The sequence below is a fragment of the Canis lupus genome, chromosome 9 (genome assembly GCF_011100685.1).
Source record: "Canis lupus familiaris isolate Mischka breed German Shepherd chromosome 9, alternate assembly UU_Cfam_GSD_1.0, whole genome shotgun sequence".
Lineage (NCBI taxonomy): Eukaryota > Metazoa > Chordata > Mammalia > Carnivora > Canidae > Canis > Canis lupus.
Window position 1 is genome coordinate 32,326,274 of NC_049230.1, and position 13,351 is coordinate 32,339,624.

Genomic DNA, 13,351 nt, shown 5'->3' on the forward strand with positions numbered 1-13,351 from the left:
AAGGGAGGCAACTGGCATGTCTTTGTCCCTCCTCCTCCTCCAGGAGGGCTGAGTGCCGCAGCCTCTGATCCCATCTATCTACCCCTGCACTGTCGTCCTTGCTCCGCTCTCCTACCTCCCCGGGTGCCTGTACCACCAGGCTCGCAGAGTCCCGCTCAGCCTGCCAGCTCCAATGGAATCCCCTTTCTTCAAGCCTTCCAGTTTTAACTTCCATCAGCAAGAACAGGTGAAAGCTTGCCACTTAAAGAACAAAACAACAGAATATTGAGTGTGAAATTACAGGAAGATGGCCACACCAGGCCTGAGGGATGGGGGTTCGTGGCCTCCACGACAGCCAAGGACAAACCAGAAGGCAAAGGTGTGGCCCCCACACCCTCCTCCCCCGGCTGAGAGAGAGCAGTCTTACCCAGAGACACTTCCCAGACTGCAGGCCAACTTGGATCTCCTGCCCCTGAGAGAGATCCCAGCCACTGGAGTCACTCCCTCTCCTCCTTGTGCCTTCAGTTTTGAGGGCAGGGGCACGAGAATGTTTTCTGCAGTGTCTGGAAAAGGTCATCAGCACCTGCCCCAGGCTGGGTCCTCCCCAGGCACAGGGATGCTGAGCAAGCGAGCGAGGCAGTCAGAGCCTGGAGGACATCCCACTCGTGGCCAGATGTGCTCCTATGCAGTCTGGCTGGTGTGCAGAGTGAGCAGGGGGGAGGGAGTCATTGACTTTGCTTGGAAGACTTTCAGGAGGAGATGATACCTGAACTGAGTTTTGAAGTGCAAATAGAAATTTCATCAGGCAGCTGATTAGGGAAGGGTGTTCCGTATCCAGGGACCAGCAAGTTAAAGGCACGAAAGCATTAGATGTCTTACATTCCTGCCTCTGTTCATTGTGACCCACATGAGGGCAGATGCTGTGCCATTGCCTGGGCCAGGACAGCTGGATAACAGACTTTGTCTTGGGGAAGCCAGTGCTGCTTCTTCCCAGCCCCAGGGAATGAATGTGTAGGCCAGAGATGCTGACCCCACCCTTATCTTAGGAGACTGTTGCCGGTCAAGGCCTTTGTAGAGACCGCTGAGCCGGCCTAGCACATCCTGGATGCTAGCTGCCAGGGCTGGCTTCTTTTCAGGAGAGCCTTGCCCAAAAGCACTCAGTCGTCGAGGGAGAGGAGAACACAGCCTGCTAATGCCCCATGGAGGCCCTACTGCCCTGCTCTGAGCCTGAGCGGGTGTTTAGCTGGCCCCAGGGCACCCCTGGCGTTTCATGGGGAGAGTCTAGGGCCAGTGCCGTAACCGTCTTAGTGGTCCATGTTTAGAATCTTTCCTGACTTTCTTCATCTGGTCTCTGGTACCAGCCTTGAACAAGCTAGGATTCAGGTAAGGCTAGGAGCAGGAAAAGGCGCCTTGTTCCCCCCACCCCCTTGCACCCACCTACTCACCATCCTTCACCTGTCCATACTTAACACATCCAGCACATACTTTTTAAGCACCTGCCATGTCATGGGCCCTGCCCTCAATGCTGGGGACACGGTGCTGAACCAGAGAGACACGCTGTTGCCTTGATAGGGCATGTGTTAGGGGCAGAGAAGAAAGCAGGATTCCACTGAGATGGAAGGACCCAAGGAAGCTCCTCTCGCCAGGGCCTTCCTAGGGGAACTGTGAGGAGCTGCACAAGCCTGAGGGTGAGAGGGCAGCCAGTTCAGCCGATGACACGAACACCAGAGCTCTGAGATCCACGACCATACCTGTGGTCACGATGTCACAGGGCCATGCAAGCCCCTGGCTTCCCGCTGTCGCCTTACCCCGCCAAAGTTAGCGCTTGCACTTCGGATAAAACCTACCCTTATCACTCACAAGCAAATTATAAATGTTATCTATGAAAGCCCTTTGGATGTGAAATGTCATGTAAATTAATAGGATTTTAGAATAGGAAGGCTCCAGAGGGAGTTCTCAGCTCCACTACTGTTATTACCTTGGGCAATAATAATAAAAATAGAAATAAAAGTTATTATTCCACTTACTGATGGCTTGCCGCGTGCCAGATAACTGTGCTGAGCACCCAGTGCCCTCATCTCATCGGATGTCACAGCAGCCCTGCCGGGAGGTGCCATTAACCACATTTACAGGGGAGCAGAGGGAGCCCGGGACGGAAGTTTCGTCACTTGTTCTGGGTCACATCTCGTGCATGTGGGAGATGGCATTCTACCCTCTGGCTTTAAGCACTCTGTACGGCTTCCTTCAACCTCTCTGGCCCTGGAGTCCTTCATCTGTTAAATGAGACTAGTGACGTCTTCCTTGCAGGGCTGCGGTGCCAGTTCATTGAGATGACCCGGGCCCCTCTAGGAAGGGCCCGGCTAGAAGGGACTTTCTGGGTTCTTGGCTGTGGATAGTGCCACCCTGGCAGCTGCTGTTATTCTTACTGGTGTGATGATTGTTTTCTTAACCATCTAGGCCAGGTTCTTTTATTGTACAGATGAGGAAACAGGTGTAGAGAAGGTTCTACCCTTTACCCTTTCACCTCGGGCTGGCGTGCAGTGGATGCCTCCGCACCGTTACAAATGTCAAATATGTCTGTGCCAGTTGGTAAATAACAGCCGCCCTGGGCCCCCAGAGTGTTTCGTTGACCACCCCGGGCTCTCTCCCAAGACTCTCTGACCATCCCACAGACCACCAATCAGTGATGCCCAATGCAGCCATGGTCTCTGCCAGTCAACCTCAGAAACATCCTACCTATCTCAGGCCACGAAAAGAGGGAGGAGGATCTATGTTTTATGTCAGGGAGGGGGCAGGCAGAGGGAGTTGAGATCACAGATGTTACTTTACTCACTGAGCTAGTGATGGGACAAAAGGGGGGACTTGGGGTCTTTCAGCAAAAAGTCTGGGGTGCTCAAGGCTTGAGTGTTTCTGGTCCTGGTCCATGGAGGTGGGTGCTGTTTGGAACCGTGCTGTGGCAGAGACATTGGAAAGGCCCATTTAGAATGAAGCATGGTGAGGAGGCCCAAAGAGACTTTAGGCCATTTATATTTAAATGGACCAGCAAAAAGACCCTGTGGGGAGGAAACAGAATTCTGACTCAGGATCTGAAATTTCAGGAATCAGGAAAAGTTTAAAAAGCCATTTAGGGGCAGCCCAGGTGGCCCGCAGTTTAGTGCCTACCTTAGGCCCAGGGCATGATCCTGGAGACCTGGGATGGAGTCCCGCTTCGGGCTCCCTGCATGGAGCCTGCTTCTCCCTCTGCCTGTGTCTCTGCCTCTCTCTCTCTCTCTCTCTCTCTCTCTCTCTCTCTCTCTCTCATGAATAAATAAATAAAATCTTAATTTAAAAAAATAAAAAGCCATCTAAACAGTGAGCTCTAGAAGGACCAATAGTTAGACCAGTGGTCTGTCCTGACACCCATTGGTGGTAGGTGGGTGAGCATCTCACAAGCAGAGATTGCAGTGTTGATGAAGACTGGGGAGAGGGAGGACTCATGAAAGGAGAAACTCTCAGAATACTTGCTGACGTAACCCTAGAAACTAGTCTGGAATCCCTTCACTTGAAGCCACCGTGGTCTTGGTCACAGAGAGACAGGCAGATGTTTGCTCTGTGGTCCTGGGTTACCACAAACTGCTGGCAGGGAGCAGCAAGGGCTGGTTTGGGAATGAGCTCCCTGTGACCATTCTCCCTCTTGAGGTCTTGCTGGAGAAAGAGTTCTTGATGTTGAACAGAGTGTCCTTGTAGGGCCGGAGCCAGAGCCAGAGCCAGAGCACTTGTCACATGCCAGCCTCTCCTGATGCTGGCCCTTGGACCAGCACTCCTGATCGCTGCCCTCCTCTGCAAGCAGTTTGGTGTGGCCACACCCAGGTCTTGAGTTCGGCTATGAAAAGACCCTAAGGCAGACGCAAGGGCCTGGTTACAAACTAGATGGGTCCGTGGTAGATCCCTCTCTTCTCCTGGCAGAGTGAGCCATAGCTCCCCTTTATCCAAGGCCCTGCTTATCATTGGCCAACTTCCTCTCCTTCCCAGTGAGCTGTTTGTATGCAGCATGGTCCCACAGGTAGAGAGAGCCCCCTTTCTCATCACAGACTAGCAGCTACGGGCTCCGTGAGGGCAGAAAACATGTTATTTTCATCCACTGCTATGAACAGTGCCTGGCATGTGATAGGTGCTCAGTAAATACTTACAGAGAGGATAAGGGCCTGAGAAAGGGTCTGGAGATGGAGAAGGCCCTGACATAGCTCCCTGCAGAGTCCCTGGGTCTGAGAAGCACCTGCAGGCCCCAGTTCTCTGCAGTCTGGGGGAGTAGGAAGGCCCAGGGAGAAGGGTGCTGGGCCAAAGCCCAGGTGGAGCTCTCAGCTTCCTTTCTCCCAGAAGAGCCCCAGGGCCCAAGCAAGCAGAGCCCAGAGTGTGTTCTCAGTTCTCCTCCTGCAGCCCTCACCTCTGTGCTCTGAGCTGGAAGCCAGCCCTGGGTGGAGACCAAGGCCCATTCCCAAGCTTCATTATCAGTCACCAGGAAGATCAGAAGCCACAAGGGTCCGCGTGGGAGTGGGAGGCAGACCTGGCCCCACTGCTGGTGCTCGGGGGCATGGTGATGGCAGGCACTCTGTTTTGCTCCCTGAGCACCTCTGATTTGGAAGGAATCTGCAGGCAAGCACACAGCTTTCGCTTCTGACAGGGCACCCCGGGTCTGCGCTTGCCTCTCCTGGCAGTTTTCTTGTCGTGTCCGAAGGATGCTCCCTGACTTCGGTTTTATGCTTCCACAAACCCTTTCATCCAAACAGAGGCTCTCTGACAACCAGACTGTAAAACTACTCAAAGGTTTGACGTGCAGAGTATCTTCCCTTTATCCCACATTGAAACATCTACAGAGAAAATTAAGCTAAACAGCAATTGTATTAAAAGTTGCTTGGGACAATTTTTGTGCCATCCCTTTGCTGTGGATGCCAACACCCTTGGGGCCCCTGGCCCCGGAGCCTCTCACTTCCTTTAGGCAACTGGCCTTTAGGATCCAGGACCAGGCCCCAGCTGCGAGGCCTTTCCCTGCTTGTGCACTTCCCATTGGCCGCTCTGCCTTCTACCCCAGCACTTCCACTCTTTCCAGCACCTCTGCCCCAGTAGGAGCCCCAGCACTCTCCTGAGGAAGTGGAAGGCAGGGGGAGGAGGCTCTATGACAATGCCCTTATTGGTATCCTTAGGGAATGTCAGTCTTGGTCCTAAAAAGGTGTGGGGAAACCAGATTCCTATTTTGAATGACAGGAACTCAGGCTTTGTTTTTTTTCCCCTTCCCTGTGTGTCCCCCACCCCCCCCCAATATGGACACATAGCAGCAGCTTTCTTCAAAGCAAAGTTTTACAGTTCGATCATGTTCATGTGCCCCTTGGGTTATCAATTGTCCCACCTCTTGAGGCCCTCACTTCTGATCTGTATAGATCAGTAGGTCCACCTATTTCAAAAATGCATCATCCACTCTTTATCCACCCTCACCCCCTTGCAGCCACTGCTCTGTCTCTCTGCACAAAGCTGTGTATTTCCTTTAAAAGAATGAGCCCCGAGCCCCATCACACCAGGCAGGCCTGCCCAGCAGGTGGGCAGGGCCCTGGGCCAGTCAGATGACAGATGGTAGCGTTTTCTAAACTCTTTTAGGATGTGTTTCCTACATTCTGGGTGACACTTTCCTCTTTGGGTTGCTTCTTTTTGAGTGTTTGGATTCAGTAAAGCAACGTTGGGTTTAGCCAAGAATGTTGGAACCATCTAAAGAAACTGCTAGTGGGGGAGATGCAGGACGTGCTAGGGAAGGGGGGTTGGAGAGGGCTTTGAGCAAACACAACAGAGGAAAAATTGCTTTCATAATGGACCATTCGGGATGAGAATGCACATTACAAGAAAGTGTTTTAAAAGATTCCCCTCAAAGTCACAGCCTGTTGGAGCCATAAGGAAACTCAGAATTCTCTCATCACCTCTTTCTGCAAGAGGCACAGAGGCCCCACTGACTCATCCAAGGTCACAGAAATAGTTAGTGACTGTGCCAGAACCATATCCCTGGCAGCCCACTCCCAGGCTGGCATCTTTTCATGCCAGGCAGGGAAGAGGATGCAAAGAAAGAGCTGCCTAACCTGACACCCCCACACCCGACAGGACAGGGCCACCTTTTCCGTGTTTACTAAAAGGTAAGGCTTCCTCTAAGTCAGGGATTCTCTGCCTCCACTGGGTGCATGAGAAGCATCTGGAAGGCCTTTACTAAAGATGTGGGCCCCACTTGATTCTTAGTGTATTATTAACAAACCCTCACCCCGCCCGCTGCCTCCCCCGCTCCAGGCTAGACACCCACTGCTCTGAATGGAGGCCCTGCAGGGGATCTCATGAGACATGGTCCCAAGAATTAGATTCACTGCCATGTCATCAGGAGGGCCTTTCTTTCCACAAGGGAGCAGAGCTGTGGACTGTGTACATGTGCACTATGATTTAACTTTTTAAAATTTTTGAAGGCCTTTAAACCAAAAGTTCTTGCCCTTGGCTGTAGACTGGGATCACCCGGGAAGCCCACCATCCAGGCTCCACCCCAAACCAGCTAAATCTGAATCTCTGGGGGTAGGACCCAGGCTTCCGTGTCTGTTAAGGCCTGCTGGGTGGTCCAGTGAGCAACAGGGTGTGGGCCAGCACGGGAGACAGAACAAGGCGCTCCTGGTGGCTGTCGCCCAGCCCCTTCTGCTGGTTAATTACGCTCCTGTGGGCATTTGATTTTTCAGCCCTGGGGTTGGAGGACCACATGAGGAGAGGCAGCTACATGTGCCCGTGGCACTGCCATTCAGCTGTAGTTCACCCAGGGCAGTGACTCACAGCTCTGGCTCTCACGCACCTCTTCAGGGCATCCTGATGCCCCATGAGGATCTTCTTTGGGGCCTCTGCACTAGGCCTTAAGTGGGACATGTGCCTCAGTCCCTGCCCTAGAAGAATTTGTCACCTAGCAAGAGAAATAAGATGTGCACATAAAAATAACTGCTTAGGTGAGGCAGAAATAAGTAAGTGCCACAGAAGCAGTAAAAAAGTAGGTGTGGTGTCATATAGTTCTCAAAAAAAAAAAAAAAATCAGAAGTGCCATTGACTTCTAATTTGCCATCAAGTTTCTCACAGCTCTGAGAAGTCCAGAAAAGCGTCTCATTCACTGTCAGTGGAACGGTGACAGCTTTTACTTAGATGAGTTACTAACCCCGGAGGTGTGTCCATGCCAACCCCAGAGGCACCACTTTCTGGTGACAGAGACTTAGATTTGTCATCGTTTTACATCTGGAAGGCAGGATCATGCAGGGTCAGAGGTGAGGGAGCTTGAGAGGCCATCTGACCTCACCTCCTTGCAGTAGACACGAGTTGGTTACTCAGGGCCCAGAGAAATGAGGCACTGTGCCCAAGTTACACAGCAAGACTAGGGTAGCAGGGGTCGGAGGCTGGGCTTTGACACCAAGCACAGTGATCCTTCTTTTACCCCATCCGAGAGGCAGAGGAGCTTCAGACTAGCAAGACTGGGTCTTTGGGTTTGACTGCCATTAAATAAGGCATGGCACCTGCCCATGCCTGGAGTTCTACCATCCACAGTATTCTTTTTTTTTTTTTTTTTTAAGATTTTATTGATTCATGAGAGACACAGAGAGAGAGAAGCAGAGACATAGGCAGAGGGAGAAGCAGACTCCCTATAGGGAGCCCCATATGGGACTGAGTCCAGGACACAGGAATCACAACCTAAGCCAAAGGCAGACACTCAACCACAAAGTTCCCAGGTGCCCCTGTCAGCACTACTCTTTTGTTTGCAAGCCCCCTCTTTTGAATGCAGGTTTCTCTAACTGGAGGAGCAGACCACATTCCTAACACCTAAGTTCCCAGGTGGGCAACCTCAGCCCCCAGGCCCTGAGATTTTATCAGCAAAACATTTTTTCTTTTCTACCTGATTTACTACTAAGAAACAGGAAGTATTAGAGTAGGAGGGTCATGCCAGCCCACTTGGTCCAGACATTGTTGTGCGAGCTAAACAGTATGCATCCTCTAATCTTGAGCCAGGGAAATTCAGCTCCACTAAAATGACGTTATGAAGCCAGGACAACATGAAGGATTACAGGCCACCGTTATGAGTAAAGAATCCCAGACTCCTGTGTGCTTCTGACTTTCTGACCATGTGGGCCATCGTGGGGAAAGTGGAGCCGCCCTCCACGCGGGGGAGTCCTGTCTTAAAGGCAGGGCTGATGGCTTCATCAAAATGACACCTAATATTCATGTAAGCTTACTCCCTGGCCAGTATTCATCTGAGCATTTTGTGTATATTAATCCTGCACGAATATCATCATCTCCTTTACAGATGGAGACATCAAGGCACAGAAAGGTTAAGCAATTTGCCCAAAGTCACACAGCTAGTAAATGGCTGAGCCAGGATTTGAACCCAAGATTTATGTTCACCTGCCTCACAAGAAGCCTGGTTCATGCATTGGCCAGGCAGGCTGTATTCAGGAGGGCCTTAAATCCACACATTCCTGGTAGCAGAGAGGAGATGCCCATCTATTCTGGGCAGTGAGTGGGGTGCTGGGGCAGCCATGAACCAGAGGCTCTGCCCCCAGCGAGGAGCCTGAGCCCTGTCAGACCTTCTGCCTAATTCCCCAAGGTCTTCCCCTGAGGACCCCCAGCTGGGGCATCTCTCTCTTTGGCAGCCCAGACCCCCTCTCCCTTCAAAAATAAAATGAGAGGTTTCCCAGACAGCTAGGCCGTCATAGGTGACCCCTGGCTCCTCAGCCTGGAGAGAAATGCTGAAAACAGGACCACGAGGCAAGGCTGGAAGGTTTCTCCTCTCTGCACCCTCAGCTTTTTCAGGTCTAGCCCAGGAGGGCTCCTTTCCACCAGGGTCCCTGTACTGGGGCCTCCTGGTCCTTGGGTGCCTCCTGCCATTCTAGAGACAGGCTCTTCTCCATCAGGATAGCTTTAGGTCAGGGTCATGATGCTTCTTTGGCCTCTGACAGCCCCTGGCTGGGGCAACCTCACCCCAACACACACACACACACACACACACACACACAGGCACGCACGCACGCACACACGCACCTTTCCTGGATCTGTGTTTGCCCATACCCCACAAGCCCAGCCACCTAGGACAGCCCGTGGGGCCCCCTGGTAATGGCATCAGGTTTATCCACCAGGTCATCTGAAGAATATATTTGGGTGATCAGTGCAGCTGAATGGCCTAGCAGGACAGGAGGGGGTTGGCAGGGAGCTGCAGAAGTAGTCCGGGACAGAGTCCCGCAGAGCTGGGCTGGGTCCTGGGGCTGTGGCCCTGGCGTCTCAAATGCAGTCACTATGAGGGCTATGGGTGCCTCTCTCCAGGATTGGGGGGAGACTGAGCTCTCCTCGGCCCTCTTCTCACACCTGTCAGTCTGCTTAGCGCTGCTTGATGGTTGAGATGAAATTCCAGCCCTTAGCGGTGTCTGATGCTCAGTCTCCAGCAGAAACCTTTATCTGAGATTAAGGATAATGGATTTCCTTTCTTGGATAAGTTTTTTTTTCTTCCTCTTTCTCTCGGACCTTTTTTTTTTTTTTTTTTTTTTTTTTTTTTTTTTTTTTTTTTGTCAAAAATGCACTGTACTCCAGAAAATAGGCCTTTTGTTAAATGTCCTTTTATTATTTACTAAACTCGCCCCCCTCCCACCCAGCTTTTCTCCCCCTCCCCCCACCACACTGCTTCCAGGGAAACCTTCCGTTTCAAGTACCGATGAGGAGTGCAAAAAGAATAACTTGACCTTCTCCTTCAGGGTCGCCTGAGCCCTGCTTGAGTGCTCCTGCAGCAGGGCAGCGGGGTGGGGGGGCTGTGTGCTGGAGGTTGGGATAAGGAGAAATAACTGGACTTCTTCCTTATTTTCCTTCAGCACTTTCTGCCACTACCCACATCTCCAGAACTCTAGATCCTGCTTGGAAGAGATGGGGAAAGGACTTGGTGGGGGGAGTGCCTCCATTGGTTTCTGGCAGCAGGGGTCCGTAGGGGGGTGAGGGTGGGAGCAGCCTCCAGGCAGGTGTGTGTGGCCTTCATGGGAACCCTGAGACCCATTCCAGCTGCCAGGGGTGACCTTGTACCCTCATTTCACCTGGATCTTTCTTTTTCCCCTTTCAACAGCCCTATTACCATATTTAAATGCAAGTATGTCTTTTTTTTTTTCATTGACATTTTAAGTAGCTTAGCTTGACCTTTTTAGAGTAGCTTGTTGTCTTTTGAACTTCTTTTCCTCCCCAGTAGATCCATGTAGCTAGGACAATAGTCTTAGAGTTTAGTGGGCTTCTAGTTGGCTGTGTTCGGGGGTGGCTCTGTTTCTCTCCTCTCCCTCCTGCTCCCTGCTCTCCACGGTGCACGCGCTGCCCACTCTGTCCTGTAGCGGTTCTGTATTTGGAAGGCCCCCGTGGCTAAAGCTGAGCAGCGGGCCAGCTATTTGTTGTTTGCTGCTGGCTTCTGACGCATCATTGAAAACCACAGTCTTTGGAAATGGGTCTTGAAATCAGACCCCCAACAGTTGAAATCAGGCCTCGAAAAGTCTGCCTGAATGGCAGACGGTGTGCGTCCTGCGTGCGCGTGCGTGTATCTGTGTGCATCCCCGTGCGTGGCTGTGTGCGCATCATGCCAGTGGCCCAGAGAAGCCCACGGGAGGGGACCCGCCCACCTCTCCCTTCCCCTGGGTGTTCTGCAGCCACACTGGTCACTTTGTCCCTTCTGGCCTTCAGTCCCATTTCTGGGACAGCCTTGCTGCCTGGGGGGTAAATAGGCAAACACTTGATGGGGATCCTTAGGAGACCCTTCACTGCCGACCTGCGACCTGATCAGGATGTGGAGCTCAGACGGGAAAGCCAGATCGAAATCCCCATAATGTGCCCCAGGAGGTTGAAACTGAGAGACAGAGCCACAGGGCTCACCCCACATGGGTCCCTGCGGCCGCCCACTCCCTCCCCCAGCTGCCTCCCCCAGCTGCCTCCCACAGGTGTACGCAGGCAGTCAGCCGGGCCTCCCAGCACACCTCGCCCTCCGGCCTGGGGCTGGGACGCTGCTAGAGTCCACAGCTAAGCCGAGGAGACCAGCAGAGCCTTAGGAGAGCAGCTGGAGGTCAGCCACCTCCTGGTGCATGTGCCTGTGCTGCCCAGAGGCTCAGGGCCAACTGCTCCAGGGACCCCTGGGCCATGCTGGCCCTGCCCTAGAACACACTCTGGGGGCCTGCCCCCCCCCAGTCATTACAGGGACAACAGGGACCCCGCTCTGCTCCCAAGAGAAGAGCCTCCTAATCCTCTTACATTATTTCTGTGTGCCTTCCAGAAGCCTGAGAGCCACTGACCTGTGTCCCTCCCAAAAGCTACCCCGAGGAGATCCCTTGTCATCCCCATCCTCTGAAGGGGGTGGAACACGGCCTGTGAGCCCAGGCTGTGCAAGGGGGGGGGGGGGCCCTTCCAGGGTCTGACCCTCACTCCAGCTCCTCTCTCCCCGCCAGGCTTCCCAGCAGCGGCTTACGGACCAGTGGCAGCAGCGGCGGTGGCAGCGGCAAGAGGATCAGGTAGGGAGGTGTACGGGACAGGCGCTCCCAGGCATGCCCCAGTGTGCAGGGGAAGGTAAAGGCCCTGTTGGATCTGTGTGGCTGCGTCTGTCCACTATTGTCACAGCCCAGAGGGTGGGGACAGAGGGGCGCAGGCGAGGCCCTGCCACCCGGGGCAGCTCCCAGCGGGGGTCAGTCACAGGACTGCAAACCAAAGGTAGACTACTATTCTCTCCTTGAAAAAAAAGACCAGTGAACTTGTTTTTGTCTTTGGATGACCCCTTCACCAGACAGCTGGCTGCAGGACACCTGTGGTCATTTCCCCTTCGGCTTTCACTGCTTCACAAGGCTTCGTTCCCAAGAGCGAAGCACCAGGTTGTAAGAGGGAGGCTCAGAGCCCCTGGCCCGCTGCTGCCCCCCACCCCCTCCACCGCACCTGGCAGGTGGCCAAACCCCAGTTTCCGAAGGCCAAGGCCAGATATAGGGCCAGTCCCAAGCTCAGGGAAATGGAGTGATTTCCTGAAGCCCCTGTCACATCCCAGACTCCTCAGAGCAGAGACCAGAGAGCTCCTGGACCTAACCCTAACCCTAACCCTAACCCTAACCCTGCCAAGGGAATCGGGGTTTTCCCTCCCACAAAATTGCTCTGGTCCTTTGGTCTCCAAACCCAATCTTTTAGGAGGTCTGGAGTCCCTCAGGTGAGCACTGTGGGGCTGGGCTCATTTTCCCAGCAGCACTATGGGGCCAGGTTGGAGCTGGGGTATGTCTAGGATACCAGGCCCCAGAACAACCTTATGCCCCTCTCCCCCAGATGCTCCCCACCTTCCTGAGCAAGTGGGGCTTCTGCTGTGTGCTGGGCTCCCAATGAGGCCTCCTGGCCTCCATGCCCCAGCTGCCAAGAGGTCCTGGCTCCTCCTAGACTAGCCATGGCTTGCAGCTCCCCTCCCACTCCCCCCCCCCCCCCCCCCGCCCTCCCTGCAGACAGGGCACTGGAGCACCCAGGGAAGCAGTTTGACAGGGCTCTAAGGAGGGCAGGGGGAGGGAGGTGCTGGGGGGTACCAGGAAATGGGGCATTAAAAGCCCAGAGGGCAAATGCCAAAAACCCAAACCCTCAGTGATAAGAGACTGGCACAGTGAGGCCCTTTAGAATCATCAGTAAAACTCCGTTCCATGCAAACTGGCACTGCCTCGAGCTACAAAGGATCCACTCCCTGGAATCACCCACTGGGGATTTGTTTGGAGGGGCCAGGAATTCTCTGGGGGCTGCCGAGGGCCAGGTAGCCAAAGAGCTGGGCGCCCGAGCTCAGCCTCCCGCTGCCCCCACCTGCCCTCCGGCCGGTGTCCCCTGGTGCCCCTGCCCTGGGGGCGGGGCGCGCTGCTGCCTGGTTGTTTCCCTGCTCTGTTTGGTTTTTTAACTTGAGTGCTTTTTGGTATCGTTACAAAACGAGCCTCTGTCCTACCTGTGCCTGGTGGGGGGGGACGACAAAAAGAAAACTCGAGATTTTTGAGTGTTGTTGGTTGTTTTCTCCGTTCAGTTTCTTTCTTATTATAACTTGGATTATGAAACTAAACTTTAACCCGAAATTAACCCTGCCTCTCTCCCCACCCCCGTTCTCCTTGACTTCATGGCAAGTTTAAAGGGCAGCATGGGGTTCTTTGAGAGTCTGAGAGCGGTCTCCCCATGGTCTGTGCACCCCCCCCGCCACCCCTACCTTCTCACGGACCCCCAGAACCAGGCAGGAGTCCCACCCATCCCCCCTAACTCCTAACCCCAAACTCCAGAGCCATCTCCAACCACACTTTTTTTTCCAGGATCAGTGGTGTTTTATTTGTAGCCATTTCCATCGGGA

At 53.5% G+C, this 13,351-nt stretch overlaps 1 protein-coding gene across 14 annotated transcripts in view; it reads left to right on the forward strand.

Annotated features, from left to right (window-relative positions):
- The window catches only part of MSI2 (musashi RNA binding protein 2), a 388,731-nt gene that overhangs the window by 348,321 nt on the left and 27,059 nt on the right, over nt 1–13,351 (forward strand). For 4 of the 14 annotated variants that reach the window (XM_038547828.1, XM_038547829.1, XM_038547833.1 and 1 more), the window contains exons 11-12: nt 10,106–10,129; nt 11,442–11,522. The exons of 1 other annotated variant lie outside the window; for it this stretch is intronic. In XM_038547828.1, coding sequence (XP_038403756.1) covers nt 10,106–10,129; nt 11,442–11,522 — 105 coding nt within the window. The remainder of the gene's footprint in view (nt 1–10,105; nt 10,130–11,441; nt 11,523–13,351) is intronic. 9 more of the 14 variants (XM_038547830.1, XM_038547835.1, XM_038547840.1 and 6 more) reach the window with 3 other exon arrangements.